The sequence below is a fragment of the Cinclus cinclus genome, chromosome 33 (genome assembly GCF_963662255.1).
Source record: "Cinclus cinclus chromosome 33, bCinCin1.1, whole genome shotgun sequence".
In the NCBI taxonomy this organism is placed as follows: domain Eukaryota; kingdom Metazoa; phylum Chordata; class Aves; order Passeriformes; family Cinclidae; genus Cinclus; species Cinclus cinclus.
In genome coordinates, this window is record NC_085078.1 from 2,781,002 (window position 1) to 2,804,332 (window position 23,331).

The 23,331-nt window shown below is 64.2% G+C and overlaps 1 protein-coding gene across 1 annotated transcript; it reads left to right on the forward strand.

The window, feature by feature from the left end:
* Window positions 1-1,499: 1,499 nt before the first annotated feature.
* LOC134055613 (spectrin beta chain, non-erythrocytic 2-like) lies at window positions 1,500-23,280 on the forward strand. Its single transcript, XM_062512019.1, has 35 exons — window positions 1,500-1,700; window positions 3,555-3,703; window positions 4,371-4,544; window positions 5,264-5,355; window positions 5,682-5,762; window positions 7,107-7,222; window positions 7,303-7,415; window positions 8,256-8,443; window positions 8,831-8,948; window positions 9,054-9,212; window positions 9,414-9,716; window positions 9,820-9,973; window positions 10,363-11,545; window positions 12,040-12,177; window positions 12,528-13,284; window positions 13,366-13,568; window positions 13,768-13,858; window positions 13,966-14,112; window positions 14,791-15,054; window positions 15,541-15,765; window positions 16,119-16,208; window positions 16,658-16,912; window positions 17,329-17,459; window positions 18,044-18,248; window positions 18,718-19,092; window positions 19,272-19,516; window positions 19,783-19,921; window positions 20,240-20,324; window positions 20,531-20,727; window positions 21,175-21,332; window positions 21,545-21,620; window positions 21,711-21,859; window positions 22,370-22,543; window positions 22,932-22,974; window positions 23,059-23,280. The coding sequence occupies exons 1-35, from the start codon at window positions 1,529-1,531 to the stop codon at window positions 23,278-23,280; spliced, it is 7,371 nt and encodes a 2,456-aa protein (XP_062368003.1). The 5' UTR covers window positions 1,500-1,528.
* The last annotated feature ends 51 nt before the right edge of the window (window positions 23,281-23,331 follow it).

The following is a 23,331-nucleotide window of genomic DNA, read 5'->3' on the forward strand; positions in this document are numbered from 1 at the left end:
AATCCCCTCCAAAACTTCCCTCGTGAGCCTTGACCCCTCACAGAAACCCCCTAGAGACCTCCCCAGTCCCCCCCAAATCCTCCCTAGTGACCCCTGACCTCTCCCAACCGCCCCTCAGAGACCCCCTAGGGGCCCCCAACCCATTTTAGTGACCACTGAGCCCTCATAGTGACCCCCAGAGACCCCTCCCCAGTACCCACCAAGCCCCACAACCATCCTTAGTGGCCCCTAAGAACCCCCATAACCACTGCCAGGGACTCCCAAAAAGTCCCACAACCATCTCTAGAGATTCCTGATCCCACAGAACGGCTCAAATCCCCCTCACCCCCCTCACGGCCTCCTCCGCCATCTTTGTCCCCTCACACCGCGAGCTCCCCCTGGCGGGCGGGAAGCGCGAGCGGCGGGAAAACCCCTGGAGGGGGCGTGGCCTCATTTTAGTCGCCCTGGCGACAAGCAGAGGTGGGCGTGGTCTGGGGGCGTTACCTTATGTGATATTGGGGGCGTGGTCTATAGAGGGGCGTGGTCTCCAGGCCCCGCCCCCGGAGTGTGATGAGCTGCCGCGGTCTCAGCGCGCGCCGCGGCCGCAGCGCAGGTAAGGGGGGGGGGGGCTCAGATTAGGTGGAGACCCCCCCCCAAAAGACCCCAAACCCACCCTTAGGAACCCCCCCCCCCCCCCCCCATCGAGGGTCCCGCATCCCCCCGCCCCAGCCCCGCAGCTCCCCCCCTGCGCGCCCCCCCCCCCCTCCCGGGCACTGCGGCACCGGCTCCGCATCCCCGGACAGGGCCCCCCCCCCCCCCCAGCACTGCCCCGGGGGGCTTTGGGGATCCCCCCACCCCAAATTCTCCTGTTTGTCTCCCCGACCCCCCACCCCCACCCCTCCGGCGCTGCGGGCGCTGATCCCCGTTAAGAGCATTAACGGGGGAGGGGGGGGCTCTGGGGGGGTTCTGGGGAGGCGAGGGGGGGGGGGCTTGGAGGAGTTTTGGGGGTCCCGGGGAGGAATTTGGGGGGCTCAAGAGAATTTGGGGAGGGGGGGGTCTAAGGAGGACGGAGGCGAATTTGGGGAAGTTTTGGGGGGGGGTCCCACAGAGGATTTAGGGGGGCCAGGGGGGATCTGAAGGGTCCGGTGAGGACGGGGGGCTTTGGGGGGTCCCTCTCAGGTTTGGGGAGGATCTCGGTTTAATACTGGGGGGGGGTCTCTACTGAAGGTGAAATTTGGTGAAGGGTTTGGGGGGGAGGGGTGTGTCAATTAATTCGGGAAAAAATCTTGTTAATCAGGGGTTCTTTATTAATTTGGGGGCATTTTTATTAATTTGAGGAGAGGTCTCACCTAATTTAGGAAGCTCTTTATTAATTTGGGGAAGGTGGGGGGGGGTCTGTTAATTTCGTGGTTTTTTGGGGTTTTTTTTGGGGGGGGGGGGGACAAAGGAGGGGGTGATTAAACCCCCTCCCCCCTTTTCCAGCTCCTTCCTGAGCTCTCCCAGCACCGCACCCCCCCCACCCAAATTTTGGGGGTCCCCAAAGGTCACCATGTTGTCCCCTCCCCCCTACGACCCCCTGGAGCTGCCGCGGTTCAGCGACCCCCGCTGGGAGGGGGAGGGGGGCGCGGGGGGGGCCGAGGAGGAGGAGGAGGAGGAGGAGGAAGAGGAGGATGAAGGCTCCGCCCGGCGCTTCGAGCGTTCCCGCATCAAAGCTCTGGCAGGTACGGGGGAGGGGGACGGGACACCCCAAAAATCGACCTGGAGGAAAAAAAAAAATAAAAGTGAAAAAATAGGGGGAGAAAAAAAAAAAAAAAAAAGTGGGGAAAAAAAATGGTGAAAAAGTTGGGGAAGGGGGAAGTGAAAAAATGGGGAAAATGGGAAAAAAGTGGGGAAAATGGGAAAAAAATTGGGGGGCGGAGCGAAAAAATGAGGGGATAATGGGGAAAAAATGGGAAAAAAGTGGGGAAAATGGGAAAATAAGTGGGGGGTGGAAATGGAGAAAAAGTTGGGGGGAAGCAAAATAATGGGGGGGAAGTGGGAAAAAATGGGAAAAAAGTGAAAAAATGGGAAAAAAGTGGGGGGGGAAATGGAGGAAAAGTTGGGGGGAAAGTGAAAAAATGGGGGGAAATAAAAAAATGGAGCAAAATGGGGAAAAAAGTGAAAAAATGGAGGAAAAAGTGGAAAAAAATGGAGAAAAAGTGGGGGGAGTTTTGGAAAAAGTGTGGGGGAAGTGCAAAAAGTGGGGCAAAATGCACAAAAAGTGAGGAGAAAAGGTGAAATACCACGAGGAAAGTGGAAAAATGGAGAGGAAGAGCAAAAAGTGGGGCAAAGTCCTTAAATTGGAAATGCATAAAATTTGGGGAAAAGTGCAAAAATGGGAGGAAAAGAGAAAAAAAAAATGAGGGAGAATTGAAAAAAAATGCAGGGAAATGCACAAGAAGTTGGGGAGAAGTTAAAATATTGGGGGGGAAAGTGCAAGAAATGTGAAGAAAACACAAAAAAGTGGGACAAAAGTGAAAAATATTAGGGGAAAAGTGCAAAAAATTGGAGGGACGTGCAAAAAACTGGAGGAAAGGCAAGGAAAAAAAGGAAAAAACACACAAAAAAATGAGGGAAAAGGATAAAAAATGGGGGTGGAAGCTGAAAAAAAGTGAGGAAAAGCCCCCCAAAAATATGGAGGGTCCCAAAAAATGGGAATAGGGAGCCCTGGGAGGGGGGGGGGGGAACACAATGAAAGTGGAAAAAATGGGGGAAACAGCCCCCCCCAAAAAAATGGGGGAAACGACCCAGAAAATGATGGGAATTGCATCAGGATCCCAAAAATGGGGATGAGGACCCCAAAAATTGGGGAGCTGGACCCCAAAAATGATGAAACCCACCCAAAAATGTGAGGGGACAGCACAAAAATGGGGAGGGGGAAACCCAGAAAATGGGGGCAGACAGTGGAAAAAACGGGGGGAAAACGCCCCAAAGTTCCCCTCCTAAACCCCCTCAATCCCCCCAAACCCCCCAGGACCCCCCCCAAATTCCCCCAAACCCCCCTCAGGAGCCCCCCAAGGACCCCCCCCCCCCCCCCCGGTCTCCCCCAAATCCTCTTAGCCTTAATCCAGCACCGGCTGTCGTGGGGGGATCCTCCCCCCCCCCCAACCCCTCTCGGGGGGCTCTGACCCCTGGGGGGCTTTGGGGGAATTTTGGGGGGGCTTTGGGGGGGGTCTCTCCTGACTCCCCCCTTTCCCTCCCAGCCATGCTGAGGAAGGGGGTGGGTGAGATTTGGGTGGGCTGGGAGGTTTTGGGGTGGGGGTGAGGAGTTTTGGGAAGGTTTGGGGGTGGGATGAGGAATTTTTTGGGGGGTCCCTAACAGGCCCCCACTCCCCGCCCCCCCCCCCCCCCCCCCAGACCAGGAGGAGGGGGGGGGGGGGGGGGAGACTCCGGGTGAGATTTGGGGTCTCAGGGTTGGATTTGGGTGGTCTGGGGTGGTTTAGGGAGGTCTCTAAAGGATTTGGGGAGGGTTCAGGAGGTTTTTTGGGTGGTTTTGGGGGTCCCTGAACCCCCTTCCCCTCCCCCCCCCCCCCCAGACGAACGCGAGGCTGTGCAGAAGAAAACTTTCACCAAGTGGGTGAATTCTCACCTGGCGCGGGGGTCGCACCTGGGGGATCTTTACAGCGACCTGAGGGACGGGCGGCTCCTGCTGAGGCTGCTCGAGGGGCTCTCGGGGGAGACCCTGGTGAGTGAGACCCCTCCCCAAATTTGGGACACTCCTCATGGGGGCCCCCAGACTCTCCTGAATCCCCGCCCCAGGTTCCCTCTGGATACCCCCAGACCCCTCCAAACCCCAATTTCTGTGATGCTCAGACCCTCTAGACCCCTCCAAATCCCTCCCCAGGCCCCCCAAACCCCCTCCCCAAAACCTCCAACCCTTTCTGTGCACCCCTAAACCCCCTCAAATCCCCTATGACCACCCAAACCCCCTCCCCAAAACCTCCTAAACCCCCCCAAATCCCTTTTCTATGACCACCCAAACCCCCTCCCCAAAACCTCCTAAACCCCCCCAAACCCCTTTTCTATGACCACCCAAACCCCCTCCCCAAAACCTCCAGCTGTCTCTGTGTGCCCCTAGCCCCCCCAAATCCCTTATGACCACCCAAACCCCCTCCTCAAAATCTCCTAAACCCCCTCAAATCCCCTATGACCACCCAAACCCCCTCCCCAAAACCTCCTAAACCCCCCACCCCCTTTTCCCATGACCCCCCCCCCCCAAACCCCAATTTCTCCACCTCCCATCCCTTCTCTGTCCCCCCAACCCCCCTTTCCTCACTCCCCACGCCCCCCTCTCCCCCCTGCCCGGCCCGGGGGGGGGTCCCTGACTGTTCCCCCCCCTCACCCCGGCCCAGCCTCGCCCCACGCGGGGCCGGATGCGGATCCACTGCCTGGAGAACGTGGAGAAGGCTCTGCGCTTCCTGCGGGAGCAGCGCGTGCACCTGGAGAACGTGGGCTCCCACGACATCGTGGATGGCAACCCCCGCCTGACCCTCGGCCTGGTCTGGACCATCATCCTGCGCTTCCAGGTGGCCACCCCCGGGACCCGCCCCCAGGGTGAAATGGGGCGGGGGGTGCGACCTGGACCCACCCTGGAGGTGTCTGTGCCCATCCTGGACCCACCCTGGGGTGTCTGGGGTCATTTCAGGGGGTCCTGGACCCACCCTGGGGTGTCTGGGGTCATTTCAGGGGGTCCTGGATCCACTCTGGGATGTCTGGGGTCGTTTAGGAGGGGTAATGGATCCACCCAGGGGTGTCTGGGGTCATTTAGGGGGGTCCTGGACCCACCCTGCGGTGTCTGGGGTCATTTCAGGGGGTCCTGGATCCACCCTGGGGTGTCTGGGGTCATTTCAGGGGGTCCTGGACCCACCCTGGGGTGTCTGGGGTCGTTTAGGAGGGGTCCTGGACCCACCCTGGGGTGTCTGGGGTCATTTAGGGGGGTCCTGGACCCACCCTGGGGTGTCTGGGGTCATTTAGGGGGGTCCTGGACCCACCCTGGGGTCTCTGTTTGGTCATAGAGGTCCCCACCCTTTCCATAATCTCCTTTTAGGGGATCTTGCACCCGATTTGGGGGGTCCTGACCTCACTGGGACAGTCCCAGACCCCATTTTTGGGGGCCATGACCCCATGACAGGAGGTTTGAACTCATTTTGGGGGTTCCAGACACGCTTTGGTGGTCCCTGACCCTATTTTGGGGGTTCTTGACCCCATTTTGGGGGTCCCTGACCCCATTTTTGGGCTCCCCCAGATCCAGGACATCAGCGTGGAGACCGGGGACACTCGGGAGCGGAAATCGGCCAAGGACGCGCTGCTGGCCTGGTGCCAGATGAAAACTGCGGGGTGAGGGGGTCTGGGGGGGTCTGGGGAGGGGTCCCAGTGGGTCCTAGAGGGGCTCAGAGGGGATCCTGGGGGGGTTGTGGGGTTCTAGGGGGGCTCTGTGGGGCTGGTGTCAGATGAAAACTGTGGGGTGAGGAGGGTCTGGATGTCCTGAGGGGGGGCTCAGGGGGGATCCTGAAGGGGTCTGGGGGCCCAGGGGGAGTCCAAGAGGGTTCTGGGTGGCTCAGGAGGGTCCTGGGGATCTATGGGGCTTTGAGGGGACTCAGGAGGGACCTGTGGGATCTGGGGTGGTTCCTGGGGGTCTCTGACCCGCCCCCTCCGCCCCCCAGGTACCCCAACGTGAACGTGCAGAACTTCACCACGAGCTGGCGGGATGGGCTGGCCTTCTGTGCCCTCATCCACCGGCACCGGTGAGGGATGGGACAGTGGGATAATGGGGTGGGACAATGGGATAATGGGGTAATGGGATAATGGGGTGGGATGGGGTGGGATGGATGGGATGGGGTGGGGTGGGATTGCCACTGTGGGGTGAGGATGGGGGATGAGGTCATGGGGGGTGGGGTTATAGGGAGGTGGGTCTGGGTCTGGCTCAGGGTCAGTGGTTATGGGGCACTGTGGGTCAGGGTCAGTGTCTATGGGTCAGGGTCAGTGTCTATGGGTCAGGGGTCAGTGGCTCTGGGTCAGGGGTCAGTGTCTATGGGTCAGGGTCAGTGTCTATGGGTCAGGGTCAGTGTCTCTAGGTCAGGGTCAGTGTCTATGGGTCAGGGTCAGTGTCTATGGGTCAGGGTCAGTGGCTCTGGGTCAGGGGTCAGTGTCTATGGGTCAGGGGTCAGTGTCTATGGGTCAGGGTCAGTGTCTATGGGTCAGGGTCAGTGGCTCTGGGTCAGGGGTCAGTGTCTCTAGGTCAGGGTCAGTGTCTATGGGTCAGGGTCAGTGTCTCTAGGTCAGGGGTCAGTGGCTCTGGGTCAGGGTCAGGGTCAGTGGCTCTGGGTCAGGGTCAGTGTCTATGGGTCAGGGGTCAGTGTCTATGGGTCAGGGTCAGTGGCTCTGGGTCAGGGGTCAGTGTCTCTAGGTCAGGGTCAGTGGCTCTGGGTCAGGGGTCAGTGTCTCTAGGTCAGGGGTCAGTGGCTCTGGGTCAGGGTCAGTGTCTATGGGTCAGGGGTCAGTGTCTATGGGTCAGGGTCAGTGGCTCTGGGTCAGGGTCAGTGTCTATGGGTCAGGGTCAGTGGCTCTGGGTCAGGGGTCAGTGTCTATGGGTCAGGGTCAGTGTCTATGGGTCAGGGTCAGTGGCTCTGGGTCAGGGTCAGGGTCAGTGTCTATGGGTCAGGGTTCAGTGTCTATGGGTCAGGGTCAGTGTCTATGGGTCAGGGTCAGTGTCTCTAGGTCAGGGGTCAGTGTCTATGGGTCAGGGTCAGTGTCTCTAGGTCAGGGTCAGTGTCTATGGGTCAGGGGTCAGTGTCTATGGGTCAGGGTCAGTGTCTCTAGGTCAGGGGTCAGTGTCTATGGGTCAGGGTCAGTGTCTCTAGGTCAGGGTCAGTGTCTATGGGTCAGGGGTCAGTGTCTATGGGTCAGGGTCAGTGTCTCTAGGTCAGGGTCAGTGTCTATGGGTCAGGGGTCAGTGTCTATGGGTCAGGGTCAGTGTCTATGGGTCAGGGTCAGTGGCTCTGGGTCAGGGGTCAGTGTCTCTAGGTCAGGGGTCAGTGTCTATGGGTCAGGGTCAGTGGCTCTGGGTCAGTGGTCCGCTCGCCCCCCAGGCCGGAGCTGCTGGACGTGGGGTCCCTGCGCGGAGCCAACGCCCTCCACAACCTGCAAACCGCCTTCGCTGTGGCCGAGAGGGAGCTGGGGGTCACTCGGCTGCTGGACCCTGAGGGTGAGGGGCTGGGGGGAGAACTGGGGGTCCTTGAGGAGGATTTGGGGGTTTGACCCCCCCCCCCCCCCCGTGCCCCCCAGATGTGGCCGTGGAGCAGCCGGACGAGCGGTCAGTGCTGACCTACGTGGCCGCGCTCTATCACCACTTCTCCAGGATGAAGGCGCTGGCAGTGGAGGGAAAACGCGTCGGGAAGGTCCGGGATGGACACGGGGGTGGACAGATGGACACAGGACAGGGGGACAGAGGGACACAGGACAGGGGGACACGGGGATAGACACACAGGTGGATGGAAAGGGAACGGGAGGCAGAAGGGACACACGGATGGATGTTGGACAGATGGACGGACAATGGACAGATGGTGCCGGGGGGTGGGGACTGGACAGAATCCACTGGAATGGGCAGGGGGGATTTGGGATGGGAGGGGAGGGCGGGACAGATGGGGGATGGACAGAGGGACGGGTGGGGGATGGACAGAAGGATGGATTGATCAGGAAGGGATGGAGAAGGAGGGGGATGGATGGATGGATGGACAGGGGGATGGATGATGGATGGATGGATGGATGGATGGCTGGCTGGCTGGCTGGATGGACATGAGGATGGATGGATGGATGGATGGACAGGGGGATGGATGGATGGACAGGGGGATGGATGGATGGACAGGGGGATGGATGATGGATGGATGGATGGATGGATGGATGGATGGATGGATGGATGGGTGGACAGGGGGATGGATGATGGACGGATGGGTGGACGTGAGGATGGATGGATGGATGGGTGGACATGAGGATGGATGGATGGACAGGGGGATGGATGATGGATGGATGGATGGGTGGACAGGGGGATGGATGATGGACGGATGGGTGGACGTGAGGATGGATGGATGGATGGATGGATGGATGGGTGGACATGAGGATGGATGGATGGATAGATGGACAGGGGGATGGATGGATGGATGGATGGATGGATGGATGGATGGATGGATGGATGGACAAGGGATGGACGGACAGCCGGACAGCCAGACCGCCATCCCCAGGTGCTGGAGGCGGCGCGTGAGGCCGAGGGCCTGGCCGGGCGTTACGAGGCGCAGGCGGCCGAGCTGCTGGGCTGGATCCAGCGCTCGCTGCTTCTGCTCACGGACCGGCGCCTGCCCTGCGGCATCCCCGGCCTGCAGGGGCAGCTCCAGGCCTTCAGCGCCTACCGCACGGCCGAGAAACCCCCCCGGTGAGACCCCAGCTGGGGTGGGGGCACACTGGGCTCTAGTGGGGTCTGGGGGCTGCCCCAGTGGGGTTTGAGGTCTCCAAGAGGGTGTTTTAGGGCTCCTTCATGGGTTTAGGGGCTCCCTAGCAGGGTTTGGGGGCTGGCCTGTGGGGTTTGGGGTCCCCAAGTGGGGCTTGGGATCTCCCTAGCAGGGTTTGGGGTGTCCAAGAGGGTGTTTAGGGTCTCCATATGAGGTTTGGGGGTCCCCCCAGTGGCTTTCAGGTTTCCTCTGAGAGGTTTTGGGGCATCCCTGGGGCTTGTGGAGGGTTGTAGCGTTCCCCCTGTGTATTTTGGGGTCCCCCTGGGTGTATTTGGGGTCCCTGGTGTATTTTGGAGTCCCCTGTCCTGCAGGTTTGAGGACAAGGGGTCCCTGGAGGTGCTGCTGTTCTCGCTCCGGAGCCGCCTCCGCGCCAACAACCAGCGACAGTTCGTGCCACGGGAGGGGACCCACAGCACCGACATCAACAGGGTGACAGGGACAGGGGGGTGACAGGGACAGGAGGGGACACAGTAACACAAGTGCCAGGTGCCCCGGGTGTGCCAGGTGCCCCAGGTGACCGTGCTGTCCCCGCAGGCGTGGGAGCGGCTGGAGAAGGCGGAGCACGGCCGGGAGCTGGCGCTGCGCTCGGAGCTGCTCCGGCAGCAGCACCTGGAGCAGCTGGCAGCAAGGTTCCACCGCAAGGCCGCCCTCAGGGAGACCTGGCTGGGGGACAACCAGCGCCTGGTGGCACAGGTGACACCGGGACCCCCACCCAGGGACCCCTGAGACCCCAAATCAACTCCCGGTCAGGGACAACCTGGTGGCACAGGTGACCCTGAAACCGCCTCCACCACAGGGGACTTCCCCTTTTTCCCCCCACAATTGCGGGGGGGGGGGGTCCCCTGGAGTGTCCCAACCCCTCACCCCCCTCCCCCCCCTTTTCCCCCCTCCCAGGATAATTTTGGGGGGTCCCTGGGGGGGGTCGAGGCCGCGCTGCGCAAGCACGAGGCCATCGAGAGCGACATCGCCGCCTACGGCAGCCGCGTGCGCGCCGTCACCGCCGTGGCCGCCGAGCTGGAGGCCGAGCGCTATCACGACATGGCTGGTATCGCGACACGGCGCGACCACGTGGTGTCGCTTTGGGAGGAGCTGCGGGCTCAGGTGGCGGCGCGGCGGGAGCGGCTCCGGGCCCACCTGGAGCTGCAGCGGTTCCTGCGCGATCTGGAGCACCTGATGGGCTGGATGGAGGAGATGGAGGTGGGGAGGGGGCTGCGGGGGTTTGGGGGAAGGGGAGGGATCCCCTCGTGGGACCCTCCCCGGTGACCGCCCCCTCCCCCCCCGGTGTTCCCCGGGCCCCCAGGTGCGGCTGCAGTCGCGGGATTTCGGGCAGCACCTGAGCCAGGTGGACGATCTGCTGCAGATCCACGCCCTGGTCGAGGGGGATGTGGCGGCCCAGGCTGAGAGGGTTCGGAGTGTGGGGGTGGCGGCCGAGCGCTTCCTCGGGGAGGGGGGAGGTGAGTGAGCCCTCCCTAAATTGAGACTCCCCAAACTGGGATCCCCGGGATGCCCTGGAACCCCCAAACCCAGGGACACCTGAATCCCGGGACCCCCACGTACCTGAGACCCCCAAAACTTGGACCCACCAGAACCCCAGAACAGATCCTCAAACCTCATAAACTGAGACCCCAAAACACCAGATCCCTGGGACCTCCAGACCCCCAGGATCCCCAAACACATCCCCCAAATCCTTGGCATCCCTGAATCCCGGACCCCGAAACCCTCAAATATTTGGATCCCTAAACACTTTACCCCCTAAACCCTGGGCATTCCAGACCCCAGGAGCCCCAAACCTTGGGACTCTCGGGACCACCCGAGCCCTGCTGACCCCCGCCGTGCCCCCCAGGGTACCGCCCGTGCCCCCCGGAGCAGCTGCGGGCCCGCGTGGGGGCTCTGGAGCTGCGCTACCGGGGGCTGTCGGCGCTGTCGGCGCAGCGGCGGCTGCGGCTGGAGCGCTCCCGGCGCCTCTGGAAGTTCCTGTGGGACGCGGGCGAGGAGGAGGCCTGGATGCGGGAGCAGGAGCGGCTCCTGCGCAGCCCGGAGCTGGGCCGGGACCTGCCGGGGGCGCTGCGGATGCTGAGCCAGCTCGAAGCCATCCGAGGGGCGCTGGGGGGACGCGCGGGGCCGCTGGAGCAGCTGCTGGAGCGGGGCCGGGAGCTGCTGGCGGAGGGAGCCCCCGACGGAGCCGCGGGACGCATGGAATTCACCCCTGGATCAACGGGATCCGCCGCCGGATCAATGGGAAGCGTAAAACCCGCGGAATCCAGTGCTGGATCCACCGCCAGACCCGCGGGACCCCCGGAATCCAAGGACGCATCCCTGGGACGCGCTGCTGGACCCTTGGAATCCACCCCTGGATCCACGGAGGGACTCTCTGCGTCCGCCCCCAGACCCTCGGAACGCCCTGACGGATCCACGGAACCCGTCGGGAGATGCACAGAACCGCCCGAGGGACCCGCGGGTCCCGTTCCCGGCTCCCCGGACCCCGCGGCCGCCGTGTCCCGCCGGATCCGGGAGCTGGAGTCGCTCTGGGCGGCGCTGCCGGCGCTGGCCGGGGAGCGGGAGCGGCGGCTCCGCGCGGCCGCGGGGCGATTCCAGCTGGACGCGGAGGCGACCGAGGCCGAGGCGTGGCTCGTGGCCACCGCCCGGCGAGTGGCGGGGCCGGAGCTCGGCCACGACGAGAGATCCGCGGGCATCCTGGAGCGGCGGCTGCGGGAGCTGCAGGACGAGATGCGGCGGCGCGGGCCGGCGCTGGCGGCGCTGCGGGAGCAGGCGCCGCCCGGCGATGCCTCCGACGTTCCCGACGTGGTGCCGGGGCTGGCGGAGCGGCTGGCGGAGCTGGAGCGGCGGCACCGGGAGCTGGAGGAGCGGGCGGAGCTGCGGCGCCTGGAGCTGCGGGACGCTTTGGGGATGTTCGCGGCGCGCAGCGAGGCCGATGCCTGCGCGCTCTGGGTGGGCGAGAGGGAGCAGTGGCTGCTCTCCATGGAGATTCCCGAGCGGATCGAGGACCTGGAGGTGGTGCAGCAGCGGTGAGCGCCCGCGCCCGCCACCGTGTAAATCCCAGAATTATTCCCGGGAAGTCTTGGAATGCCCCCACTGGGATTCCCCCAGGAACTTTCCCAAGAATACACAGGATCACACCCCGTTATTCCCGTTTTTCCTCAGGGTCTCTCCAGTATTCCCGTTATTCCCAGCGTTCCCTGAATTCCTACCTCCACCACGACATTCCCAGTGTTCCAGGTGTTCCCGTTTTCCCAGAATTTTCACTTCCAACACGGTATTCCCTGTACTCTCTGAATTCTCACCTTGATGTGAGATATTCCCAGTATTCCCAGCGCTCCCAAAATTCCCACCTCCGGCGCGGTATTCCTGGAACTGGTGTTATTCCCAGGATTCCTGGCATTCCCACCTCTGGCACGGCGTTGCTGGGGTTTCCAGTGTTCCCTGAATTCCTAGCTCCAGCTCAGCATTCCCAGCACTCCCGATATTCCCGGTATCCCGGTCATTCCCGGTGCTCCCGCAGGTTCGAGACGCTGGAGCCGGAGCTGGCGGCGCTGGCGGCACGCGTGGCCTCCGTGGGCAGCGTCACTCAGGAGCTCCAGGGATCCGGGGACAGGAACCGGGAGAGCGCCCGGGAAACCTGGGAGCAGCTCCGGGACAGGTGGGGGCGGGCCCGGCGGGGTCATTCCGGGCAGGAATTGGGGCAGATCCGGGCAGGGATGGATTCTCCGGCCAGTCAGGGATGCTCCAGGGATGCAAGGAGGGATTTTCCAGACCAGGATATGCTGGGAAGGGATGGGTTCTCCAGACTGGGACGCTCCAGCGTTGGATTCTCTGGGCTGGGATGCTCCGGGCAGGCAGGGCTGGGTTTTCCAGGAAAGGGACGGATTTTCCGGGCAGCTTTGAGGATGCCTCGGAGAGTCAGGGATGCTCCAGGGGTGGAAGGAGGGATTTTCCAGGCCGGGATGCTCCGAGCTCTGTCCCACCGTGCCCCGGTCCCGCCCGTGCCAGGTGGGAGCGGTTCCGGGCGCTGGCCGAACGCAAGAAGGCGGCGCTGACCGCGGCGCTGAACATCCACAATTTCCGCCTGGAGTGCCACGAGACGCGGGGATGGATGCGGGAGAAGACGGCGGCGATCGAGGCCACGCGGGCGCTGGGCCGGGACCTGGCCGGGATCACGGCGCTGCAGGGGAAGCTGTCGGGGATGGGGCGCGACCTGGACGCCATCCAGGGAAAGCTGCGGGAGCTGCGGGCAGAGGGCGAGAAGCTGCAGGGGGAGCAGCCGGAGCGAGCGCCCGAGATCCGCGAGGGGCTGGCGGGGCTCGAGGCCGAGTGGGACGCGCTGCGCCGGTGCCACCGGAGCCGCGAGGAGTCCCTGGGGCAGGCGCGGCGGCTCCAGGGCTTCCTGCGGGACCTGGCGGCGCTCCAGGCCTGGCTGTCCCGCACACGCGCGGCCGCGGGCTCCGAGGATGTCCCCGCGTCCCTGGCCGAGGCCGAGGGATCCCTGCGGCAGCACGAGAGCCTCCGCACCGAGATCTCGCACTACGGCGCCGATTACCGGAGCGCCCGCGCCGCCGGCCGGGAGGTGACGCGGGGACAGACGGACCCGCAGAGCCTGTCCCTGCTCCAGCGCCTGGAAGCGCTGGACGCGGACTGGGACGAGCTGGGCCGGGTGTGGGACAAGCGGCAGCGGCTGCTGGCCCAGGCTGTCGCCTTCCACGTGTTCCTGCGGGACGCCAAGCAGGTGGAGGGGACGCTGGGGAAGCAGGTGAGGGGGATCCGGGGTGTTGCGGGGAATCCCGGGGCTCCCAGTCCTGATCCCGATCCCAATCCCGGTCCCGACCCGCAGGAGCACACGCTGGCCCACACGGAGATGCCGGGCACGGTGCCGGGCGCGGAGGCGGCCGTGCGGAGGCTGGAGGAGTTCCTGGCCGCGCTGGACACCGGCACTGAGCGAGTCCGGGCTCTCACAGACACCGGGCGGAAACTGCTGGACGAGGGCGGTGTCCACACGGAAAAGGTGCGGGAGATGGTGGAGTCAGTGGAGAGCAGGTGAGGGAGACCCATCCCATCCCATCCCATCCCATCCCATCCCATCCCATCCCATCCCATCCCATCCCATCCCATCCCATCCCATCCCATCCCATCCCATCCCATCCTATCCCATCGCATCCCATCCCATCCCATCCCATCCCATCCCATCCCATCCCCTGGGAATGGGGTCTCTCATCCCTCTCCTCCCCTGGAACAGGCACCAGAAGATCCGGGAATCGGCCCAGGAGCTGCTGGGGCGGCTGCGGGATAACTGGGAGCTGCAGAAATTCCTGCAGGATGGGCAGGAGGTGAGACAGGATCGGGATTGGGATAGGTGAGGTTAAAAGGGGGATGCTCGACTGTGGGAAGGGATCCTGACCTGTGTTCCCTTTCCCGTTCCCGTGGCCGTTCCCAGCTGATGCTGTGGCTGAACGAGAAGCTGCCGGTGGCTCGGGACGTGTCCTACGAGGGCACGCGGGACCTGCAGGGGAAGTGGCAGAAGCACCAGGCCTTCGCCGCCGAGCTCGCGGCCAACCGGGGCTGGCTGGAGGCGCTGGAGAAGGTGGGAACGGGGGAAAAATGGGGGAGAAATGGGGGGGAAATGGGGGGAAAATGGGATCTGGGAAGGGGCTACCCTTGGGAAAGGTGGGATATGGGAGGGAGTTACAAAATTCTGTGGGTCCAGCTTCAGCGGTTCTATGATTCCACGGGTCCGGCCCCAATAATTCTGTGATTCCGTGGGTCCGGTTTCAATGATCTCACGATTCCATGGGTCTGATCTTCACAATTCTGTATTTCCATGGGTCCAGTCTTCACAATCCCACAATTTAGGGAGTCAGCCTCAAGGATCCCGTGTGTCTGACATTGACAATTCCATGAATTTTTGGGTCCAACCTTGACAGTTCCTTGGGTCCAATTTCAACAATTCCAAGTTCCCATGGATCCAACCTCGACCATTCCATTATTTTTTTGTGTCCAACCTTGACGGTTCCTTGCATTCAACCTCAACAATTCCGTAATCCCATGGGTCCAACCTCAACAATCCCACAATTCCCCGGGTCCAACCTTGACCATTCCATGATTTTTTTTCTGTCCAACCTTGACGGTTCCTTGGGTCCTATTTCAACAATTCCATGATCCCATGGGTCCAACGTTGACCGTTCCATGACTTTTTGGGTCCAACCGCAATGGTTCCGGGGTTCACCCCGTAACTCCCTGCCGCCGTTCCCGTGTCCCGCAGGACGGGGAGCAGCTGGCCCGGGTTCGGCCGGCGCTGGCCGGACAAGTGACCGCACCCAGGCAGGAACTGCGGGCGCTGTGGGCGCAGGTGGAGGCGGCGGCGGCCGCCAAGGGCCGGGGTTTGGCCGAGGCCGCGCGCGCCGAGAGCTGCGCCCAGGCCTGCGCCGGGCTCCGCTCGTGGCTGGCCGGGGTCCGTGCCCAGCTCCGCTCCGGCCACTGCGGCCAGGACCTGACCAGCGTTGGGGTCCTGCTGACCCGGCACCAGGTCAGGGGCGGGGGCTGGGAATGGGGGGAAAAGGAGCTGTGGGCAACGGGGTGAAGGTTTGGGGTGTGGGTTTTGGGGTGGGGCTGGGATGTGTGTTTGGGATATCCAGGATTTGGGGTGAAGGTTTAGGGTGCAGATTTTGCGGTGCTCAGGTTTTGGGTGCAGGTCTGTGATGCAAGATTTGGGTTCAGGTTTTTGGGGGCAGGTTTTGGGGTGCGGATTATGGAGTCCCCAGGTTTGGGAGTGCAGGTTCTGGGGTTCTGGTTTTGGGGATATAGATTTGGGGTGCGGATTTAGGGTTCTGTTTTTGGGATGCTCATTTGGGGGTGCGGGTGTAGGGTTCTGGTTTTGGGATGCAGATTTGGGGGTGCGGGTGTAGGGTTCTGGTTTTGGGATGCTCATTTGGGGGTGCGGGTGTAGGGTTCTGGTTTTGGGATGCAGATTGTGGTGTCCCCCGGTGGTCCCTGACCCCCCAGACCCCCGCAGCTGCTGGAGACGCAGGCGGCTCTGCGGGAGCAGGAGGTCGGGGCGCTGCGGGCTCAGGCCGGGGGGCTCAGCCCGGGGCACCCCCGAAGTGCGGGGGTGCAGGAGCAGGTGCGGGAGCTGGAGCAGCAGTTCCTGGAGCTGCGGGAGCCGCTGCGGGAGCGCGGCCGGAGCCTGGCGGCCGCCAGGGAACTCCATCAGTTCCGTAGGGACCTGGAGGACGAGCTCGTGAGTGAGGGGGACCCTCCCGGGGCTGTCATTGACCCCTGGGGTCCTTGATCCCCCATTCCTGATCCCAAATCCCTGATCCCGAATCCCTGACTGCTCCCCCTCCATTCCTGATCCCAAATCCCAGACTCTCCTCCCGCTCCATTCCTGATCTCCACCAACCCTGACCCCTCCCAGGGTCTCTGAACCCCAAATTCTCCCCCCCACCATGGCTGTGCCTGACCCCTAATCCCTGAGTCTCCCCCCCATCCCTGTCCCTGCAGTGTCCCGGACCCCCAATGACCCCAATGTCTCCTTGGTGACCCCAATGTCCCCATGTCCCCCTGGTGACCCCGACGTCCCCATGTCCCCAGTTGTGGGTACAGGAGCGCCAGGCCCTGGCCATGTCCACAGACCACGGCAAGGACCTGCCCTCAGTGCAGCTGCTGCTCCAGAAGAATGAGGTGGGTCAGAGGGTCCCCAAATGTTCGCCTGTGACCCCCAGAGACCCCCCCAGGACTCATTCCATGACCCCCACAGACCCCCCCACCCCCGGGATGTTCCACAGATATCCCTCCCTTAGACCCCCACAGGTTTTCTGGCTCATCCCCCAGGTCCCCTATAAATCCCCCCAGAACTCCCAATTTCCCCCATGGACCCCCAAACCTTCCATAAATCCCTCCCTAGAACCCCCTGGATCCCACACTTTCCGCTGTGGACCCATAAGCCCCCTATAAACTCCCCCATAGACCCCAGACTCCCCCAGTTTCCCCCCACAGACCCCCCCAAGGACCCATAAACACCCTTGTAGACCCCCAAATCCCCCTTAAACCCCCCGAGACCCCCCAATTTCCCCTCACATCTCCCCAAACACCCCCTAACCCCGTGTCCGTCCCCCCCCCTCCCTCCGCAGACGCTGCAGAAGGAGCTGCAGGGCCGCGAGCGCCGCATCACCGAGCTGCTGGAGCGGGGGGTCCCCGGCTCGGGGGTGCCCGGGGGGGTCCCCGCACTGAGGGAGGCCTGGAAGGAGCTGCGGGAGCAGGCGGCGCGGAGGCAGCGGAGCCTCGAGGCCGCCTTGGCCTCCCAGCGCTTCCTGCGCGACGCCGCGGCCGCCGAGGCCTGGCTGGGCGAGCGGGAGCTGCACATGCTGGCCCAGGACAAGGCCAAGGTGGGACAGGTCCGGGGTGGATATAGGGGGGTTCTGGGGTTTATGGGGGGGGGGGGCGGTGGGGGGTGGTCCCAGCAGGGGCAGGGAATGGGGGAGGGGGGACGCTGTGGGGAGGAGTTTGGGGGAGTCTACGGGGGTCAGAGGGGAGCAGGGAATGTGAGAGGGGGTCGGGGGGATGTGGGGAGGGGGTCAGAAGGAGAGCTGAGGGGTCTGGGGTGTCTATGGGGGTCTTGGGTGTCTATGCAGGATCTATGGGGCTCAGGGAGGATCTGAGGGGATTTGGGGGACGTCTGTAGGGGTCTGGAGGGTCTGTGAGTGGCCTAAAGAGGTCAGGGGCACACTAAGGACCTGCTGGGGTGTCCCTGAGGGGTGGGGACACGCCTGTGACCCCCATGTGCCCCACCTGCTGTCCCCAGGACGAGCCAGGTGCCCAGGCCATGCTGAGCCGGCACCTGGGGCTGGAGCAGGAGCTGCGCGACTACGGTGGCACCGTGGAGCTGCTGGCAGAGCAGGGCCGGGCCATGGCGGCCAGCGGCCACCCCGACGGGTGGGGACACCCTGGGGACACCCCTGGCACTGGGTGCACGGTCACTGTGTCCCCTGACACCCCTGTGCCAATGCTCACTGTCCCCTGAGGCCCCTGTGTCCCCTGTCCCCATGTCCATTGTCTGTGCTCCGATGTCCCTGTGTTCCCTGACACTGCTGTCCCCATGTCCTGGGGGTGACACCGCTGTCCCTGTGTCCCCAGGTGACACCGCCGTCCCCTGTCCAATCCTGGTGTCCCCATGTCCCCTGGTGACACCGCTGTCCCCTGTCCCCATGTCCCCAGGTGACACCGCTGTCCCCTGTCCAATCCTGGTGTCCCCATGTCCCCTGGTGACACCGCTGTCCCCTGTCCCCATGTCCCCTGGTGACACCGCTGTCCCCTGTCCAATCCTGGTGTCCCCATGTCCCCAGGTGACACCGCTGTCCCCTGTCCAATCCTGGTGTCCCCATGTCCCCAGGTGACACCGCTGTCCCCTGTCCAATCCTGGTGTCCCCATGTCCCCTGGTGACACCGCTGTCCCCTGTCCAATCCTGGTGTCCCCATGTCCCCTGGTGACACCGCTGTCCCCTGTCCCCACTGTCCAGCGAGCGGCTCCGTGCCCGCGCCGCGCAGCTGCAGCGTCTCTACACGGGGCTGTGTCACCTGGCTGGGGACCGCAGGGCCACCCTGCAGGGCCACCACCAGCTGTGCCAGCTGCGCCGGGACCTCGATGACCTGGAGCAGTGGATATCGGAGCGAGAGGTGGTGGCGGCGTCCCGGGAGCTGGGGCAGGACTTCGAGCATGTCACGGTGAGGGGACACAGAGAGGACACAAGGAGGACACAGGCACTGTGACACTGAGACGTCACCTCAGTGCCAGGTGGTCCCCAGGTCATCTTGACACTTGGGGGGGGAGGGTCCTTGTGTCCCCCTGTCACCGGGGATGTCCCTGCCACTGGGAGTGGCCCCCCACTCCAGGTGGTCCCATGTCCCCCGTAACCAGGTGTGTCCCTGTCACAGGGGGTGTCCCATGTCCCCTTTCCCCAGGGATGTCCCTATCCCCAGGAGTGGCCCCTTGACTGCAGCATGTCCAGTGTCCCCCCGACTCCTTGTGTCCCCCTGTCACCGGGAGAGGACATTGATCTCGGTGTGTCCCCTGTCCCCCTGTCCCTGGGAGTGCCCTCTGTCCCCAGGTGTCCTCAGGAGCACCCTCTGACCCCGGCGTGTCCCATGTCCCCTGTCCCGTGTCCCCCTGACCCCCTGTCCTGTGTCCCCACAGCTGCTCCGGGACAAGTTCCGGGAGTTCTCACGGGACACGGGCGGGCTGGGCCAGGAGCGGGTGGACGCGGCCAACGCGGCGGCGGCGGCGCTGATCGCCGGGGGCCACCCCGAGCGCGCGGCCGTGGCCCAGTGGCAAGCGGGGCTCAACGAAGCCTGGGCAGAGCTGCTGGAGCTCGTGGCCACCAGGGCGCAGGAGCTGGCGGCCGCGCACGACCTGCAGCGCTTCCGCCGCGACGCCCGGCAGGTGCTGGCACAGCTCCGGGACAAGGCCCGGCAGGTGCCCGAGGAGCTGGGGCGTGACCTGCGAGCGGCCGAGGGCCTGGAGAGGCAACACCGCGCCTTCGAGCACGACGTACAGGCCCTGAGCGCGCAGGTGAGGCATGGGGACAGGTGAGGATATGGGAACAGGTGAGGGGATGGGGACAGGTGAGGGAACAGGGAGACACAGGGTGGGACAGGGACAGGTAAGGGGCAGGTGAGGGACACACTGCAGTGCAGGAGGTGGCTGTGAGTGGGACATGTCACCTGTCCCATGTCCCACTTGTCGCCCAGGTGACAGCTGTCCAGGAGGCTGCAGGGCGCCTGGCCGCCGCCTACGCGGGCCCGCGGGCCGAGGAGCTGCGGGCGCAGGAGGGCGCGGTGGCCGCGGCCTGGGCCGAGCTCCGCGGGCGCTGCCAGCGCCGCCGCCGCCTGCTCGGGGACACCGTGGAGCAATTCCGGTTCCTCCGCGCCGCCCGTGACCTCCAGCTCTGGATGGACGGGATGCACCTGCAGCTGCAGGCCCGTGAGCGGCCCAGGTGAGACACGGGGAGGGGACACGGGGATGTGAGGACACACAGTGACTGTGGGGACACCACGGGGTCACGCAGGTACGTGGGGACAGCCCTGGGGACATGGGGACATCGCAAGGACGCCCCAGGGACACTGCAGTGACCCCAGGGTGGGGCTGTGACAGCAGCCACCCTGGTGGCTCAGCCGTGCCCGGCTGGAGCCGGGCCGTCCCCGTGGTGACCCCCCCGGTGTCCCCGTGGTGACCCCCCCCGGTGTCCCTGTCCCCTCACAGGGATGTCACCGCGGCCGAGCTGCTGATCCAGCAGCACCAGGGGCTGCGGGCGGAGCTGGAGGCTCGCGAGGGCTCCTTCGGGGCCTGCGTGGCTGCGGCCACTGCGCTGCTGCAGCGCGGCCACCACGATGCCGACAAGGTGGGACACGCCTGTCCCCGTGTCCCTGTGTCACCGTGTCCCTGTGTCACCGTGTCCCTGTGTCCTCATCACCGTGTCTCCATCCTTGTCACTGTCCCCAAGTCCCCAGCCCCGCATCCCTCGTTCAAATCCTCCACGGCGCTGTCCCCATCCCATGTCCCCTCATGTCCCCATCGCTGTCCCTGTGTCCCAATCCCACCCCTGTATCTCTGTCCCCACGTCCTTGTCCCTGTCCTGTCCCCAGCACGTCTCTGTCCCTCTGTCTCCATCAATGTGTCCTGATCTTTGTCCCCATCCCTGTCCCATGTCCCCCCCCAGCTGTCCCAGGAGCTGGCCGAGCTCCAGGAGCGCCGCAGGGACATCGGGGAGCGCTGGCAGGACAAGCTGGAGTGGCTGCAGACTGGTGAGAACTGGGGGCGGCCCCGCGTCTCCCCCGTGTCCCCCCCACGTCCCCTGTGCCAGGCTCAGGTGCTGCACCCACCCAGAAGGTGCAAACTGAGGGGTCCCTGTGCCCCGTGTCCCCTCTCAGCGCCCAGGTGTGGCTCAGGGGTGGCAGAGGGGTGTCCCTGTGCCCCGGTGTCCCCTCAGTGACCATCCCTGTGTCCCCAGTGCTGGAGGTGCTGGTGTTCGGGCGCGACGCGGCCACGGCCGAGGCCTGGCTGGCCAGCAGGGAGCCCCTGGCCCGCGCCCCCGAGCTGGGCTCCAGCCTGGCCGAGGCCGAGACCCTCCTCAAACGCCACCAGAGCTTCCAAAAAGCTGCGGCCGCTTGGGATGAGAGATTCGCTGCCCTGAGCCGCCTCACCACGGTGGGAACACGGGGACATGGGGGGTCATGAAATGGGGAGGGGCACACGGAGGGACATGAAATGGGGAGGGGGACACGGGGACATAAGAGTGACATGGAAGGACATGGGGGGAATGAGGGGGAAATGGGGAGGGAGACAAGGAAAATGGAGAGGAATGAGGGGGAAATGGGGAGGGGGACATTGGGGAACACAGAAGAGAATGGGGGGCCATGGGGAGGGGGCACAGGGGGAAAATGGGGATGGAATGAGGGGGAAATGGGGAGGGGGCAATGGGGGGACATGAGGGACGGAGTACAAGAGGGGAAAAGGGGGCACAGGGAGGGGGACACAGCGTGGGAGGGGGCTGAGGGTCCCTGTGTCACCTCCATGCCCTGGGGGATCCCCATGGGATCCCTGTGTTGTCACCCCCTGTCACTGGAGTGTCCCTGACCCCCCTGACCCCCCCAGCTGGAGGAGAAGGAGCGGCGGCGGCGCCAGGAGGAGGAGGAAGAGGCGAGGAAGCTGCAGCCCCCCGAGCCCCCCCTGGCCCAGGCCGAATTCGGGGGGACGCCCCCGGTGGCACTCCCCGAGAGCCAGGAGGGGGGAGGGGGTGGGCAGGGGCAGAGGTGAGGGGGGGGGACATTCAGGACCGGGGGAGGATTTTGGGGGAACACTGAGGTTTGTGGGGGTGGGAGACCCCCGGGTTTAGAGGGGGTTTGGGGGGAGAAACCCTCGGCAGGAGGGGGCTCGGGTGTGGGGAAAGGGGAGCGTGGGATGTGGGGAGGGGGGTTCTGGGGGTGACAGTGGGGTGTCCCCTGTCTCCCCACCCCCCCCCCAGGGCTCCCACCCCCCAGAGCCGCCCACCGGAGCCCCCCGCCCTCAACGGGATCCGCCCCGACAGCGCCGCAGGCCAGGTAACCCTGCCCTGACCCCCCAAAATGTGCGGGGGACACCCCGGACCCCTCTGTAGGAACCCCCCCCCTCACTCCTGTCCCCCTCCCCAGGTCCCCAAAGGGGTGCAGGAGGGGGGGCCCGGCCCGGGGGGGGCGGCGGCCACTCTGCCCCCCCGTGCCCCCCCCCCACCCGAGACACTCGAGGGGGGGCTGTGCCGAAAACAGGAGCTGGAGGCACCCGGCAAGAGGGCAACCAACAGGTCAAGATGGGGACAGGCCTTGGGGACATCCTGGGACACTGTGGGGACACCCTGGGACACTGTGGGGACATCGTGGGGACACCTTGGGGACACTGTGGGGACACCGTGGGGACACCGTGGGGACACCCTGGGACACTGTGGGGACACCTGGGGACACCGTGGGGACACCCTGGGACACTGTGGGGACACCGTGGGGACACCCTGGGACACCTTGGGGACACCTGGGGACACCGTGGGGACACCCTGGGACACTGTGGGGTCGCCCCTGGGGACACCTTGGGGACACCCTGGGACACGCCCCATTCACGGCCACGCCCTTTTAGACACACCTATATGGCCCAGCTTTATTTGGGCCAACCGACTCCGCCCACACGACCACGCCCTTCCATGACCACGCCCATTAAAGTGCCACACCTCTCCCTAAAATCCCAAGGGTCTGCAGAGCCTCGCATGTATTCTGGTGGGTGGGTGTCCCCTAAACACCCCCTAACCCCCCCCCGTGACCCCCAGGTCCTGGCAGAGCCTGTACTGCGTGCTGCGGGGGGGGGTCCTGAGCGTGTTCAAGGACGCGCGGGGGGCGAGCGCGGGGGTCCCGTACCACGGCGAGCCCCCCACCCCCCTGCGCGGCGCCTGCTGCCACCCAGCCACCGCCTACCGCAAACGGAAACACGTCTTCAGGCTGGGGTACGGGGGGGGAAAACTGGGGGGAAGGTGGGAATTGAAGGAAAAATTGGGGGGGTAAGGTGAGGGAAAAACGGGGGGAATTGTAGGAAAAATTGGGGGGAAGGTGGGGGAAAAACGGGGGGAATTGTAGGAAAAATTGGGTGGAAGTAAGGGAGATGTGGGAGGAAATGGGGGAGAAACACAGAGGAAAATGGGGGGGAAATGGGGGGAAAATGGGATGGGAAGTGGGGGAAAAATATGGGGAAATGGGGAAAGGAAGAAAAAGTGTGGGAATAATGGAGCAGATGTGCCCGGAAATGGGTGAAAATGAGGAAAAATGGGGGGACATGAGGGGGGACATGAAGAGGCCGGGGGGGTCCTGGTGGCTGATCCTGGCTCCCCCTGCCAGGCTGAGCGATGGGAAGGAATTCCTGTTCCAGGCTAAGGATGAGGTGAGACCCCCTTGTCCCTCAGTGTCCCCTGGATATCCCCTGACCCCCGAGTGTCCCCCAATGTCCCCAATGTCCCCCCCTCAGGCTGACATGGCCCTGTGGCTCCGGGGGATCGAAGCCGCTGCTGGAGCCGCGTTGGGTCCAGGGGGGCCCTGGGAAGGCTCGGGGGTCCCTGGGGGTCCCCCCAAGGGGATGTCACGGGCTCTGAGCCTCCCCCCGGTGCCCCCCCCTGCCGAGGGAGCCCCCCGGCCCCGCGAGCCCAAGGAGAGGGAGAAACGCTTCAGCTTCTTCAAGAAGAACAAGTAGAGAGAGTTTGGGGGTGCCGCAGCCGACGGAGGGACACGGGGGGGCCCCATG

Excerpts from the sequence above, each read along its gene's own strand:
- LOC134055613 (XM_062512019.1), top strand. The coding sequence starts at position 1,529 with ATGTTGTCCCCTCCCCCCTACGACCCCCTGGAGCTGCCGCGGTTCAGC. Across the intron at positions 1,701-3,554 it reads CCGCATCAAAGCTCTGGCAG|ACGAACGCGAGGCTGTGCAG; the intron begins GTACGGGGGAGG and ends CCCCCCCCCCAG. Across the intron at positions 14,113-14,790 it reads GGCTGGAGGCGCTGGAGAAG|GACGGGGAGCAGCTGGCCCG; the intron begins GTGGGAACGGGG and ends CGTGTCCCGCAG.